Source organism: Lynx canadensis, chromosome A1 (genome assembly GCF_007474595.2).
Source record: "Lynx canadensis isolate LIC74 chromosome A1, mLynCan4.pri.v2, whole genome shotgun sequence".
Classification (NCBI taxonomy): Eukaryota; Metazoa; Chordata; class Mammalia; order Carnivora; family Felidae; genus Lynx; species Lynx canadensis.
This window is the reverse complement of record NC_044303.2, coordinates 123,410,863-123,424,698: the sequence shown is the minus strand read 5'-3', so window position 1 is coordinate 123,424,698 and position 13,836 is coordinate 123,410,863. Positions and strand designations below refer to the sequence as shown.

Here is a 13,836-nt window from a genome sequence, read left to right as displayed (position 1 = left end):
GTAATGTGGCTTTGTACATTCATTGAAAAATAAGAACCTTAAAAAAAAAGGCAATGGAACGGAGTCCAAAGGATCTGGAAATTTTTGGACATCTACAGAAATTTGTAAGTTCAAAGAGCCAAAGTAGAGATATGGGAAGATGCCCTTGAAAGACACCGCTAGTAACCTAGATGATAGTTAACCTTCTTTCTTTAAAGTGTGATACCCATGAACAACTCCAGAACTACTTTTAACTGCAACAGTAAAAAAGTCCTCTAGAATTGAATACTTGATCCAAATACTAAATATCTCACAGCCATCATTTTTGGGAGTTGCTGGAATAATTTCCTTTTCCATACACTCCAAATGCCACACACTTATATGTTTATGATAGCACCATATTGCAATCTTTGCTTTATGGGTGCAATCTCCGACTTTTCTATTTATTACCTCTGTGTAGTTAACTTCCCTTAAGTTTTTCTCAACTGAAAAATTGCAACAGTACCGCCTACTGCATTGATTTTGGGAAGGCTTGTTTATTAGTTTTTTTAAGGAGGTATAACTGATGTACAATATTATACTAGTTTCAGGTATACCACATAGTGATTTGGCACTTGCATACTTTGCAAAATGGTCATCACAATAAATCTAGTTACCATCTGTTACCATATAAAGTTAATACATTGTTACTGACTATACTCCCCATGTGTACTTTATATCCCCGTGACATTTATTCTAGAACCAAAAGTTTCTACTGGGCTGGTTTATATGATGATGCATGTGTTCTGTGAAAAATTTTACTTTGCATTTGTAGGTAAGACCATAGTTCTCTTTTTGCCACAAAACACACACACAGACAATGTCTGGATATTTTTCATATACGAATGTAGAGAGTATTTTTTGTTTGAAATTTCTAAAATAGATAATTAAAAAAAGAAAAACATTGACCAGGATTACAAATAGAATAGATGGCCTGAAGAGATCATTTAGAGTTGGATAACAAAATCTTTTCTCAAGCCCATTCATTTACCAAAATGCATATGCCCAACATATTTTTAAAAAATGAAAATTACTATTCATGGTTCATTTTGTAAGTCAGTATAGACCTAATGAAAAGTTCCCTCATTAATGGGAAAACTTCCCTGGGGAAACTTCACAATTTCTCTTTTCTAATTGGAGTCCATAGATGGATTGGAGGAGATTGTGCTGTGTCACAGTCTATGTGTTAGTATTATAAAGCACTGAACATTGTTTTTTCTATTATTTTTTTAATGTTTATTTTTGAGAGAGAGAGAGACAGAGACAGAGACAGAGACAGAGACAGAGACATGGGGCTCAAACTCACAAAACAGGAGATCATGACCTGAGTTGAAATAAAGAGTCTGATGCTTAACCAACTGAGACACCCCATTGCTCCTTGAACATTATTTTTAAAGCCCAAATTGGGGGCACATGTGTGGCTCAGTTGGTTAAGGATCTGATTTTGGCTCAGGTCATGATCTCACGGTTTGTGGGTTTGAGCCCTGCAGTGGGCTCTGTGCTGACAGCTCAGAGCCTGGAGTCTGCTTCAGACTTCAGTGAGTCTGGGTCTCCCTCTTTCTCTGCCCCTCCCCCACTAGCACTCTGTCTCTCTCTCTCTCTCAAAGATGAGTAAACATTAAAAAAATTAAGAAAAAATTTAAAGCCCAAATTGAATACAAGATGACACTGGACCACCAAGTCAAGAATTTATCATCAGAGCTCCAAGTTTTTGATATTTGCTTTCTTGTTTGTAATTTTGGTGTCTGTTTGCTTAATTGTTTGTTTATTTGTTTGTTTTAAAACCTCAGAGAAGAAATCCCCTTGATAACAACCAAAACTTGACACTTGTCACTGGTCCTGCAAACAGGTAGTTAAGTGCATCAGAGTTGCTTTTAGGGCACTGGTTCACATGCTATTTCTTTGCCACATCTGGCCATGGTTTCCTGTTTATCATTATGCCCACAATGAGTGGGTTCAGTTGGCATTCCATCAATATTTGTTGAAAGAATTAACCTTACAATCAAGCATCCAGCTTTAAGTGTATGTCTAACACACACTACCTGGTTTTCATTGCTCTTTTCCCCTGTGTTTCTCATGTTGTTCTCCTCTTTCTTTTTTTTTTCAGCTGCTTCCCTTTCCCTTGAAGAAAAAAAAGGGGGGAGAAAAACAAAACAAAACATTTCAGCCAGAGTGAACAAACACCTCATTAATAATTAGATCTGTTTTATTTTTTTCATTAAAAAACATTTTTTTAATGTTTATTTATTTTTGAGAGAGAGAGATAAACAGAGCATGGGTGGAGAAGGAGCAGAAAGAGAGAGTCATGGAACGTGAAGCAGGCTTCAGGCCCTGAGCTGTTAGCACAGAGCCTGATGCAGGCCTCGAACTTATGAACCACAAAATCATTACCTGAGTCAAAGTCAGATGCTTAACTGACTTAAGCCACCCAGGCGCCCTGATCTGTTTTAAAAAAAAAGTCATTTTCTCAAACTCATGAGAAAGGAGAAACGATTATTATACTGTAATATTCACAATTAAAGCCCCATTTTTGAAAAATACTCACAGTTTGTCCTTACACATGGCACATTTATTGCCGTGTGTTTTGCCATCTGGACCCTGAACAGGGTCACTTTCTCGGGTGCAGATAAGTTGTCCATTTTTCATTTGGCTTCTAAACTCATCACACGTATCCTAAAAATAAGGAAAGATGATATTGGAAATGACTCTTTTCACATAGTATTTGATTGGGCTTGAAAGTCTGAAGATTTTGACTCAAGAGTCAGGAAGCCACTTAACCTTGCTGGGAGGCAATATAAATGACCTACAAACATGACCAGATTCTAATTCCTGGAACCTATAAATATGCTACCTTACATGGCAAGGAAAAATTAAGGTGGAAGATAGAATTAAGATTGCTAATCAGCAGACCTTAAAATGGTGACAGATTATCCTAAATTATCTGTGTGGCTCAGAGTGATCACAAAGGTTCTCAGGAGTGAAAGAGGGAGGCAGGGAAGTCAATATCAGAGTGATGCTGCATGAAAATGATTCAAGTGGACACCGCTCAGTTTAAAGGTGGCCATGAGCCAATGCAGGAAGCCTCCAGAAGTTAGAAAAGGCAACGAAACAGATCTTCTCTACAGCCTCCACAAAGAAATGCAGCCCTACTGACACCTTAGTTTTAACACAGTGTGAGATCCAGTTAGGACTTCTGAACTCCAGAAATATAAGATAATGCATCTGTGCTGTTTCAAGCCACTGTCGATAGCAATTTGTTACAGCAGCTGAGCCTCATTCTCCCCATCTATAAAATAAGGTTAAAAAAATGTATTTGATCAGGTTGTTGAGAGAATTAAATAAACTATGATTTATAAAAGTGCTTTGTAATGTGTTAGACTGAAAGAGTTCCGTTTGGCATGAAATTTCCACACTGAACAAGTTATCAGCAATACTGACATTTATGATGGCTTCTGACCTTCTTAGGGCAAAGATCTTAGTTGGCAACATTGACATTCTCTTTCTGTATTTTTTTTTTTTAATGTTTTTATTTATTTTTTGGGGACAGAGAGAGACAGAGCATGAACGGGGGAGGGGCAGAGAGAGAGGGAGACACAGAATTGGAAACAGGCTCCAGGCTCTGAGCCATCAGCCCAGAGCCCGACGCGGGGCTCGAACTCACGGACGAGATCGTGACCTGGCTGAAGTCGGACGCTTAACCGACTGCGCCACCCAGGCGCCCCTCTCTTTCTGTATTTTTGATAGCCAAGTGTTGACTTACAGAAAGACCATTTTTATCAAAATCTAGTTAGTGACTCACCTTTTCTGATGCTGATTGAGTCTCATTTGATCTATAGTCAGAGTGCTTATTTTCCTCTGCTTCTCTTTCTCTGGAAGAGACAAGAGTCAATAGTCATCCTGTTAGTAGAAACTCAGGTTTGGAAGGAGCCTTAGAGTTCATATCCTACATTTCCTTCACAGAGAATCTCTGTGCATCCTCAAAGATGAGAGTCAGCTTGGTTATTAAGAAGCTTCCTCATCACAGGGTCTATAGGGTAGATAGGTATTCTAGGTAGACAAACTCAAGTAATTTCAAAGTCTCCTTTATTTGTGTCCAAATTTACCTTTAACTTTCATCCTTTGGTCTTCACAATCCCAGGACAACACAGAACAAGTTTGCTGAACCCATTAGCTCTTCTCGATATTAACTCATCAGATATTTAGAGGCAAGTTTCAAGTCTCAGGCCCAGTGTCCTCATCTTTTCATGCTACGTCATGGTTTTTAATACCTCACCAATTCACCAGTCTAGTGCCTTGACTTGTAGATCAACCCATTAGGGTATTAGTTTTTAAAGTATGGAACCCAAGATAGAAAGAAGATAAGTAATCTAGAAAATACCTTAGGATCATGTTTTTTTTTTTTTTTAAACTCTTTTCTGATAAAATATTTATGCCAGTGGTCTCTAAGTATTCATGCACATTAAGAAACACCTGTGAAACTTTTAAAAATTCACATCCACTGACTATCCCAACAGGTTTACTGACAAGATCTAGACTGGGACTCTGTAGCCTGATTTTCAACAAGCCAGGTCATTCTGATGCAGTTGGCTCAAGATCTAGTACATTTACTTTTCTTTCCAAGTTTCATTTGGTGTTGTACACAAAACAACATCTGTATGTATGTATATAACATATATACATGTATATATTCTTTTTAGGGAGTTCCCTTTGCATGTATAAGAAATAGGGAAGTGGCAGTAAAATAGATCCTGAAGATTCAAACAAATATAAAGTCATGAAATTTTAATCAAGTACTACTGGATGAAGAGGGTACTGTAATGATTCAGTTTAATGCCACTCGAGGGATAATCATGGCTCTGATCAAAAGCCTCCAGTGACCTCTGATCACACATGGAATAAAATCCAATATCCTTCTCTTGGCCTAAAAAAGCCTTATTTAATGTCCCCATACTCATTTTCTGCAATCTTCTATGCAATAATTTTGAGACATGATGACCTCCTTTCTGTTTTTCAGCTTGGTAATTTTACATCTTCAAAAGTTTTCACTGGTTCTTGCTCTGCCTGAAACTTTCTTCCTCTAGATGTCCACATGGTTCACTTCACTTACTCTTTATGGGTGTCCCTCACACGTCAGGCTTTCCCTGAACACCATAAATAAAGCAGCAACTGCAATCCCCTTATGTTGCCTTACTCTGCTTTATTTTCCATATTACCATCTAGCCCTGTGCTATGTAGTTATTTGTTTATTTATTTATAACTTGTCTGTTCTATATTACATTATAATTACATGGCAGGAACTTTGTCTTGTTCACATGAAGAATGCTTGTCCATGACCAGTGCCTGTTACAATGCAGACAGTCAAAAACCATTCATTGTCAGATGAGTGATTTCTAAAGATTGTAAAAAATATTCCATCTATGTTGTATTTTGTTAAATACTCCAGATGAGTATCTTATAATATAGATGACAATGATTACATTGGCAAAATTTTATCTTATACATTTTTTGCATTGGAGAATCGTCATTTGTTCCTTAACAAAATTATCTATCAATATATGTGGCAAAAAGAAGCAAAGTCCTAAGTGAAATGCTCTCTCAGTTATGTTAGTCATATCTGCAAAGTAGAAGTTGTGCAAAAGGACAACACAGTGTAGTGCAGGAAATCATAACATTAGTTATTATTTATTACTATTCATGCTGATGCCTATTATTTACTGGATACTACTGATGGCATTAATAGTGACAATTCACATTTATTGAATGCCTTCTTTGTGCAAGGCACTGTGTAGAGAGTTTTACCTGGTTCTTTTCATTTACCTTTCAAAACAAACACTAGTGGCTATGATGATTATTGTTGCCTCTACCACCATTATAAATATGAGCAGATGGAAGCCTAGGAAAGTGGAATAACCTGTCCAGAACATGAAGCTGAAATTATCTGATGCTAAAACCCTAGCACTACTCTACTCTACTGCCCTGCTTCTACTGACAAATTTTCATAATGTGAATAAATATTAGGCTAGTATTCAGAGGAACTGGATTCTGATTTCGGCTCTGAAGTTCACTTCCCCATGAGACCCTGAAGTTAAAAAAATTTCAGGGGCGCCTGGGTGGCTCAGTCGGTTAAGCGTCTGACTCTTGGTTTCGGCTCAGGTGATGATCTCACGGTTTCGTGAGTTCAAGCCCCGCATTAGGCTCTGTGCTGATGTGCTGATGGTGCAGAGCCTGCTTGGGAGTCTCTCTCTCTCTCTGTCTCTCTCTCTCTCTCTCTCTCTCTCCCTCTTTCTCTCCCAGCCCCGCTCTGTCTGTCCCCTACTCACTCTGTCTCTCTCAAAATAAAAAAGTTAAAAAAAGAAAAATTTCAGTTTTTCTCATCTGTAAAATGCAACATTTGAACTAATCAGATTTTCTCACATGGCCTACACTATCACAAGACTGTAATTTCTTTTCAAGGAGAAAGGTGAAAAAGATGTATGTGTGGAGAAGCATTAAATACTTATTAAATTCATATCAATTAAGTGTCATAATTAATAGCATTATGATATATGCATCAAATTTTAAAACTATGAGTACCTATCAAGGTCACCCAGAAAACTATCTCCGTGTACAAGGGTGGTTATGCTCCTTGACCCAGTAACGCAAATCAAGAGTGGCTGAGTTGGATCAGAAAGCACTCCAACTCAGTACACTCACCAAGGGAAAACACACAGAAGAAACACTCTGGATTATGCAATAAATGTGTTCCACACACACGGCAAGAAACAACCCTCTTAAACTATGCTGGTCAACTATTCCAAATGACCTTCGCGAACTCTCCACAGGACTTAGGCATTATATGTTCTAAAGAGAAATGCTCTATCATGATGGCAATTGCAGGTCACAGAATTATGAGAGAAAACGGACTAGGAATCAGACAATGATTAGCTGCCATTGCTAAGGCTCATTGTTTCTTACGGGATATAAGGGAAAGAGATAATACTTGGGAATTAACAAAAACAATTTTTCAGGAGGGAGCTATAAGTAAATGAGAAATAGCTAGTCATTCAGGAGGAACTGGGGACTATCTTTGAGACTGCCAGCTGAAAGAAGTACTTACAGTATCTCCTTGCACATGGTACATTTATTGTTGTATGCCTTGCCATCAGCGTCACGTACAGGATCACGCTCCCGAGTACAGGTGAGTTTTCCGTTTTGCATCTTTCCCCGAAACTCTGCACATTGGTCCTGAAAAAGGAGAGGAGAGTAGGTCTCTTGGATTACTTGGTTTGTTGCATTGTTAAGTCCATTAAACGATTTGAGTTTCTGTTATTACAATGTCCAGCACTGCTATCTACAGAGAAAGAGGGACTGGAATCACCCATATTCTCAGAGGTCAGTTGTCATAGTTAATGATGTTGCTTCTAAGGTTCTACACAAGGAAATTATAAAGCTGGCTGGGATTTAATAGCACAGATGAAGGGTCGGCAAACTATAGCCTATAAGACTAATCTATCCAGCTGTTCTTATATATGGGGGTTTTACAAATCAAAACTTGAAACACACCCTCAACTCATTCATTTAGATATATTTATGGCTGCTTTCCCACAATAATGTCAGAATGGAATAGGAAAAACAGAGTCCATATGACTCACAATGCCTAAAATATTTGCTATCTGGCCTTTTACAGAAGAAAAAAAAAAAAGCTGATCTCTGGTGTAGACAGAAGGGAGAAAGAATTGCTGGAAGAAAGTACAAAGTTATACAAAATGCTAAGGAAGACAGGCTCAAGACAACTGTGGAGAAGACAAACAGGGGACTTTTGAGTGCTCATTCTTGAGAGTGAGGATGTAGCCTCCTTAAGGAGAAAAGATAGAAAAACAGAATAGCCAGAATTTATCAAAGACATATGTCAGGCCTGTGTCAGATCTGGAAGCAAAGAGAGGATCTTGATATCCTAAGGTCGTAAAAAGTGAAATCAAGCAGCTGTAATCTTATGCAGTAGTGTTCACAGGCCCAAGGACTGGGTTTATAGGCAACACTGTCATTCTGACTCTTAAAAATGTCTCAGAAAATGTGCTAAAAACTTGCCTAAATTATTTTATTTTGTCCCTGTAAGAGTACTGCTAGATAAGGGAAGCTAGAGTTCAGCGACATGAAGTAATTTATTCAATGCTGCATAACGGGTTGCAGGGTCTACCCCAAACTATGTGGTTCTGAAAACCATGCTCTTTCACCATATTATGCTGCCTTGGATCAACAGAAAAAATGCCCTGAAAAAGTGACCCTATCGAAGGAAAGAGAATAATAGAAGAAAATAAAGAGCATGTGATGCTGCTGAGGACTATCTCCATGTTTATACCACCTAACAGTCTTATCAATTAATGGCCTGAGAGCTACACTATATAAAAAGGGGTCAGGAGACTGGGATGAGGTCATCATGTTAATTATTTCCAGGGTTAAAGAAATCAAAACGAGCCATAGAGAGACTAAAATTTGCTGAGATATTACCCTGCAGTTTCAAGGGGAAACTCCCCTGTCCTTCAGAGAATGCTTTCAAACTCAGCCTGACATTCATTCCCCTTTATGCCAGGCTCTGCCATGGTGCTCTTGTCAGATACTTGCGTCCACCCTGGTCGTGGAAATTAGAGGTCCTCTCACCTGCGCTTTCCCTCCTCCGCCACCACCACCATGGGAACTATGCCCCGCAGCGTTTCTCTGATCTTCCTCTTCTTTTCTCTTTCTTTCTTCATCTTCTTTCTGGCTGGAAATTAGAAAGGGGGAAGTACGGAATAACAGATTACAGAGAGCGGAGCCCATTTCTGTGAGTTGCTCCTCGTGTGACCCAAATAGATTTGTACAGAATCCACCAGCATTTACTGAACATCCACTATGTTGCAGGCCCTCCTTTGAAAATAGAAAGACGAATTACATGGAGTCCTTCTGCTTAGAAGAGCTCTCACTACTGTAGAGGAAAACCAACATGTACACAAACACAAGCAAAGCCACGTGAGCGGTTTACTACCACTTCCTAAATGCTCACTGTGACTCTCCAGCTGGATTCTTCTCAAACACCTCATATTCAAGAGGTCCAACAAGAACTAACTCCTCCACCAAATGTGTCCTTGCTCCTGGATTCTCTACTTTTCATGAAGAAGAAAACACTAGAGCCATCTCTGTCCCCTTCCCCACAGCCCCCATGGCTGTTGACACTGTGACACTGTTTTCACATCTCCCATGTTGATCCGTTCACCTTCCCTCTTATTCCTCTGGCTCTGATGAGATCTAGTGGCTCCTGGATTCCTGCCAACCCCTACCATCACCAGTAGCATTCTGAATCTTAGTCTTTTCCTTCTCTTCCCCCCCTTTTTATTGGTGACGTATGAATCTTCCCAAAGGAACCATATTTATGCCATTTACTCTCTTACCCGAAAAAAGACATAGCAGCTTCCCACTATGTATAGCATTGACTTCAAAATCCTTGATCTGGCATTCAAAGCCAGCAAAGTGGCTAAGTTCTAACTAAACTACATGACTTGCTCTTTGTTGTTCAGATTACTGTTTTCTTAATTTCAGAGCTTTACCCATGCTGTTGCCCTCTGCCCCTCTCATTCCTTCCTGTACAGTTCATATCTTATCCAAATTATAAAGACCAGTTCTATTCCCCCATAAAACTTCCTATTAACTCTCTCTTCCCTGAAGTACCAGAGTACACTGTACACATCATTTTTCACTTAGCAGTTCCTCCCTCATATTTTATTAACTTGTACCCATGTCTGATCTTTAGTCAACTATATGATTTCTGAGATTATTTAATCGATCTATGAACAATCATTATTCACATTGTACATTGTAGATAGTAAATGGCTATTAAATGAGTTAAATATTTTATGTGTACTTCTGAGCTTTGTATAAAGAATTTATTTTCATTCTGTGAAAAATGTGATATTTTAAAAAATGTAGGTAGAAGAGTTAGACTGATAGCAAAATATGTGTATTATATTCCCAGTGGTAATTATAATCTAGAGAAGGGATCCATTTGACAGCAAAGGACCTAAAATTTTACCAAGAAAGATGTTGTGATCTATTAATAGGTAGGCTCTACCCCAGAACTAAGAGAGAATATAACAACCTAGATATATTGTCTATTTCTAGAATTGTAAATCTTGGCCTTTATAGAGGAAGATTTGCCTAAAAATGCTCTACAGATAATAATTTGCTCCTTTTATATGTAAAGAAAGGACAAACACAATATATATTATTATACTGGCTCTTTGCCTTCCACCATATCTGCCAGCTCACAGCAGGGGCTTCATTTGTGTACTCACAAGACAGCTTTACACATGGCACACTTGTTGCCGTGGGTCTTGCCATCTGGGCCACGCACGGGATCGTTTTCTCGTGTGCAGAAAAGATTTCCATTTTGCAAAAGGCTCCGAAATTCACTGCATGTATCCTAAAGGAGGAGAAAGGGCAAGAGTAGGGGTATTTTCTTATAAATTACTTTGTTGGGTTCCTACTAAGTGCTTCCTAGAAACAACAAAAAATGACCTATATTTTTTCCTGGCGATTGAATTTTTCAATCAATTCCTACTAAACACACATGATTTATTTATTTATTTATTTATTTATTTATTAATTAAATATATGAAGTTTATTGTCAAATTGGTTTCCATACAACACCCAGTGCTCATCCCAAAACATGCCCTCCTCAATACCCATCACCCACCCTCCCCTAAACACACACGATTTTTTTTTTTAATTTTTTTTTTCAACGTTTATTTATTTTTGGGACAGAGAGAGACAGAGCATGAACGGGGGAGGGGCAGAGAGAGAGGGAGACACAGAATCGGAAACAGGCTCCAGGCTCTGAGCCGTCAGCCCAGAGCCCGACGCGGGGCTCGAACTCACGGACCGTGAGATCGTGACCTGGCTGAAGTCGGACGCTTAACCGACTGCGCCACCCAGGCGCCCCAACACACATGATTTAAAAAGAGGTTTCTCTTCCTTTTTCCTTGAGGTGTAACCCCCAAATCCAGACTGAATCTGCAATCACACATAAGACGCGTTTTTGATGGGGCAAGGAAATAACCACAAATTTGAAAAAATATACTTGGAATCAGTTTTTTTGAAGCCAAGAAAATGTTATCCTAGATTATCCTAGTGTACCCAATGTATTATTTTTATTTTCCCCCCAAATGCTGTCACCAGAAATAAAGGTAAAGCAAGGAAAACAACTGATTTCACCAAATGTCGTCATCGAAAACTACATGGTGGGTTAGGAGTAATGCTAGATTTGGTGTCCAGAGGTCTAGGTTTCAATTCTTTTGTTTCCATTTTTTAACTGTGAGTACTTTGAAATATGAAGATGTGGATTCAGATACCAATAGTCCCACTGCCTTTGTAAGCAAGTTCTTCCTTCTCTCTGGATTTTAAACCTTCATTTAAAACTCGGGAATGAAGTAAATCATATGTTTGTCAACTATGGCCTGTAAGCAAAATCTGGCCCACCACCTCCTTAAATAAATAAAGTTTTATTCGAACATAGTCATGCCCATTTGTCTGCATATCATCTACGGCTGCTTTACAGCTACAACAGCAGAGTTGTGACAGAGACTGGATGGCCACAACCTAAAATATCTACTATTTGATCCTTAAAGAAAATTGTATCAATTCCTAGACTCGATGAACCTTGAGTTCTCTGACACAGGCTTTCAGTAATTGCATGTTATTTTTATAGAAAAACTGCAAAACCTCATCTTTTAGTGTGGTATTAAACTTCCAGGACAACTACCTTTTCAGCTTCTCTCTTAGCTTTTGCTTTGGATTCAGCTTCTTCTTTTTCTTTTGCTTCTTGCTGGCTGCAGGAGGGGGAGGGAGAAGAATCATTCCTAGTACCCAGTACATGTTATCCTAAATGGGAACTCTCTCTAGATAGAAATATCCCATTACCTCCATACCTCTACCAACTTAGCTTGGGAGTAGGAGAGTAAACGCACACCTGTCCATATTGTTTTCTGTGTTTAATGTTGTTTAAAGAATAAGACACACATGTCGTAGCAAACCAGTAAGCAAATTTACCACTACATTTTTCTGGAAAATAAAGATACGGTTCTTCTCCCCAGAAAGCAATGAGGATGCTTGAAAATATTTACTAGATGTTAGCAAATGTTCCATTTGTTAGCACCTAACGATCACATCTTTGGATTATTCATGGTAGTATGTAAGCAGAGAACAGATTTCTCAGTCCTTGTATGCCATTAACTCTGGGGGACTTTGCCCTTAGCACATAGTACTCCCTGGAACAATTCAAGTACAGTTTAGAACACTGAGAACACCTCAAAGAAATGTGCTAAGGATATGGCTTTTTAATTGTAAATCCTTGAAAATAATGCAAAGATAGCTTCCATATCTACCTCCTAGAGAAAACCTTCAAAATCACCTCCCTTGCCTGTCCCAGGCCTATCTTCTCTCACACTCAGCAGCAGTGTCTGTGGTTCTACTCACAAAAAGGCCTCACACATGGAGCATGTATTGCCATGCATTTTTCCATCTGGGCCCTCAATGGGGTCGTTCTCTCTGGTGCAGGGAAGTCGTCCATTTCTCACATAGTTACGGTATTCACTGCACAGCTCCTGCCAAATGAGGGTGGATTTAAGAATCAGGTAACTAAATATTGGAAAACTTCCTCTACATTACCCCTATAAAACCTATGATACAACGCCCCCAAACATAGCAGATACATCAAAACGGTGATATAGAAGGTCAACATTAGCCAAGATGATTTTTAGGCACTTTTTAAGGTCACGTATTATCTGGAGTATAAGATTACTATTACTTAGTTCATTAGAAAACCTTCAATTCAGCTCAAATATTATTCTGGGCTAGATACTGTGAGATACATAAAGAAGAATTGAGCAGGGGTGCCTCAGTGGCTCAGTCAGTTGAGACTCTTGATTTCTGCTCAGGTCATGATCCCACGGTCATGGGATCAAGCCCCACATCATGCTCCATGTTGAGCATGGAACCCGCTTAAGACTCTCTTTCTCTCTCTCTCTGCCCCTCTTCTCCACTTGCACTCTCTCTCTCTAAAAAAATACAAATAAAAAAGAAAGAAAAAAAGAAAGAAAGAAAAGAAAGAAAGAAAGAAAGAAAGAAAGAAAGAAAGAAAAGTAAAGAAAGAAAGAATTATCTATTGTTCTTTTTGTAAAAAATTTGTGGTTGGCAGAACAACAGCTCCCATCCCTCCTATTTGTCCAAGTCCTAACACCCAGAGCCTGTGATCATATTACCTTACAGGGCAAAAGGAACTTTGCAGGTGTAATTAAGTTAAGAACCTTGAGATGGGGAGATTCTCCTGGATTATCCTGGTATGTCCAATGTAACTGTAAGGGTCAGTCCTTAACAATAGGAAGAGTGAGACAGAAGAGATGGAGAGGGAAATACAACTGTAGAACAACAGTCAGAGATGTGATGTTGTTGGCTTTGAAGATAATGGAAGGGACATGGACCGCTTCTAGAAGTAAGAAAAGGCAAAGAGACAAATTCTCACCTAGAGATTCCAGAAAGGAACAGAGCCCTACCAGCCCTTTGATTTAGTTCACTGAGACCCAGGTCAGACTTCTAATGTAAAGAACCAAAGACAGTAAGTTTGTTTTGCTTTAGGCCACCAGGTTTGTAATAATCTGTTAGAGCAATCATAAAAAGCAAATACAGAGTGTTTAGAGTCTTTGAAGAAAATGCATAGAACCATCTATAACTTAGAATAAAAAGAATGAGATAATTGAGAAATAAAGGAAAATTTCTGGCATAATAGATGATAGAGCTATTAAGTATATTGTA

General features: G+C 38.7%; 1 protein-coding gene across 1 annotated transcript in view; it reads right to left on the bottom strand.

Annotated features, from left to right (window-relative positions):
- SPINK5 (serine peptidase inhibitor Kazal type 5) overlaps positions 1-13,836 on the bottom strand; it is a 106,830-nt gene that overhangs the window by 44,206 nt on the left and 48,788 nt on the right. The window contains 8 exon segments of the mRNA XM_032593897.1: positions 2,061-2,139; positions 2,564-2,691; positions 3,818-3,887; positions 7,115-7,242; positions 8,656-8,758; positions 10,323-10,450; positions 11,789-11,855; positions 12,502-12,629. Coding sequence (XP_032449788.1) covers positions 2,061-2,139; positions 2,564-2,691; positions 3,818-3,887; positions 7,115-7,242; positions 8,656-8,758; positions 10,323-10,450; positions 11,789-11,855; positions 12,502-12,629 — 831 coding nt within the window.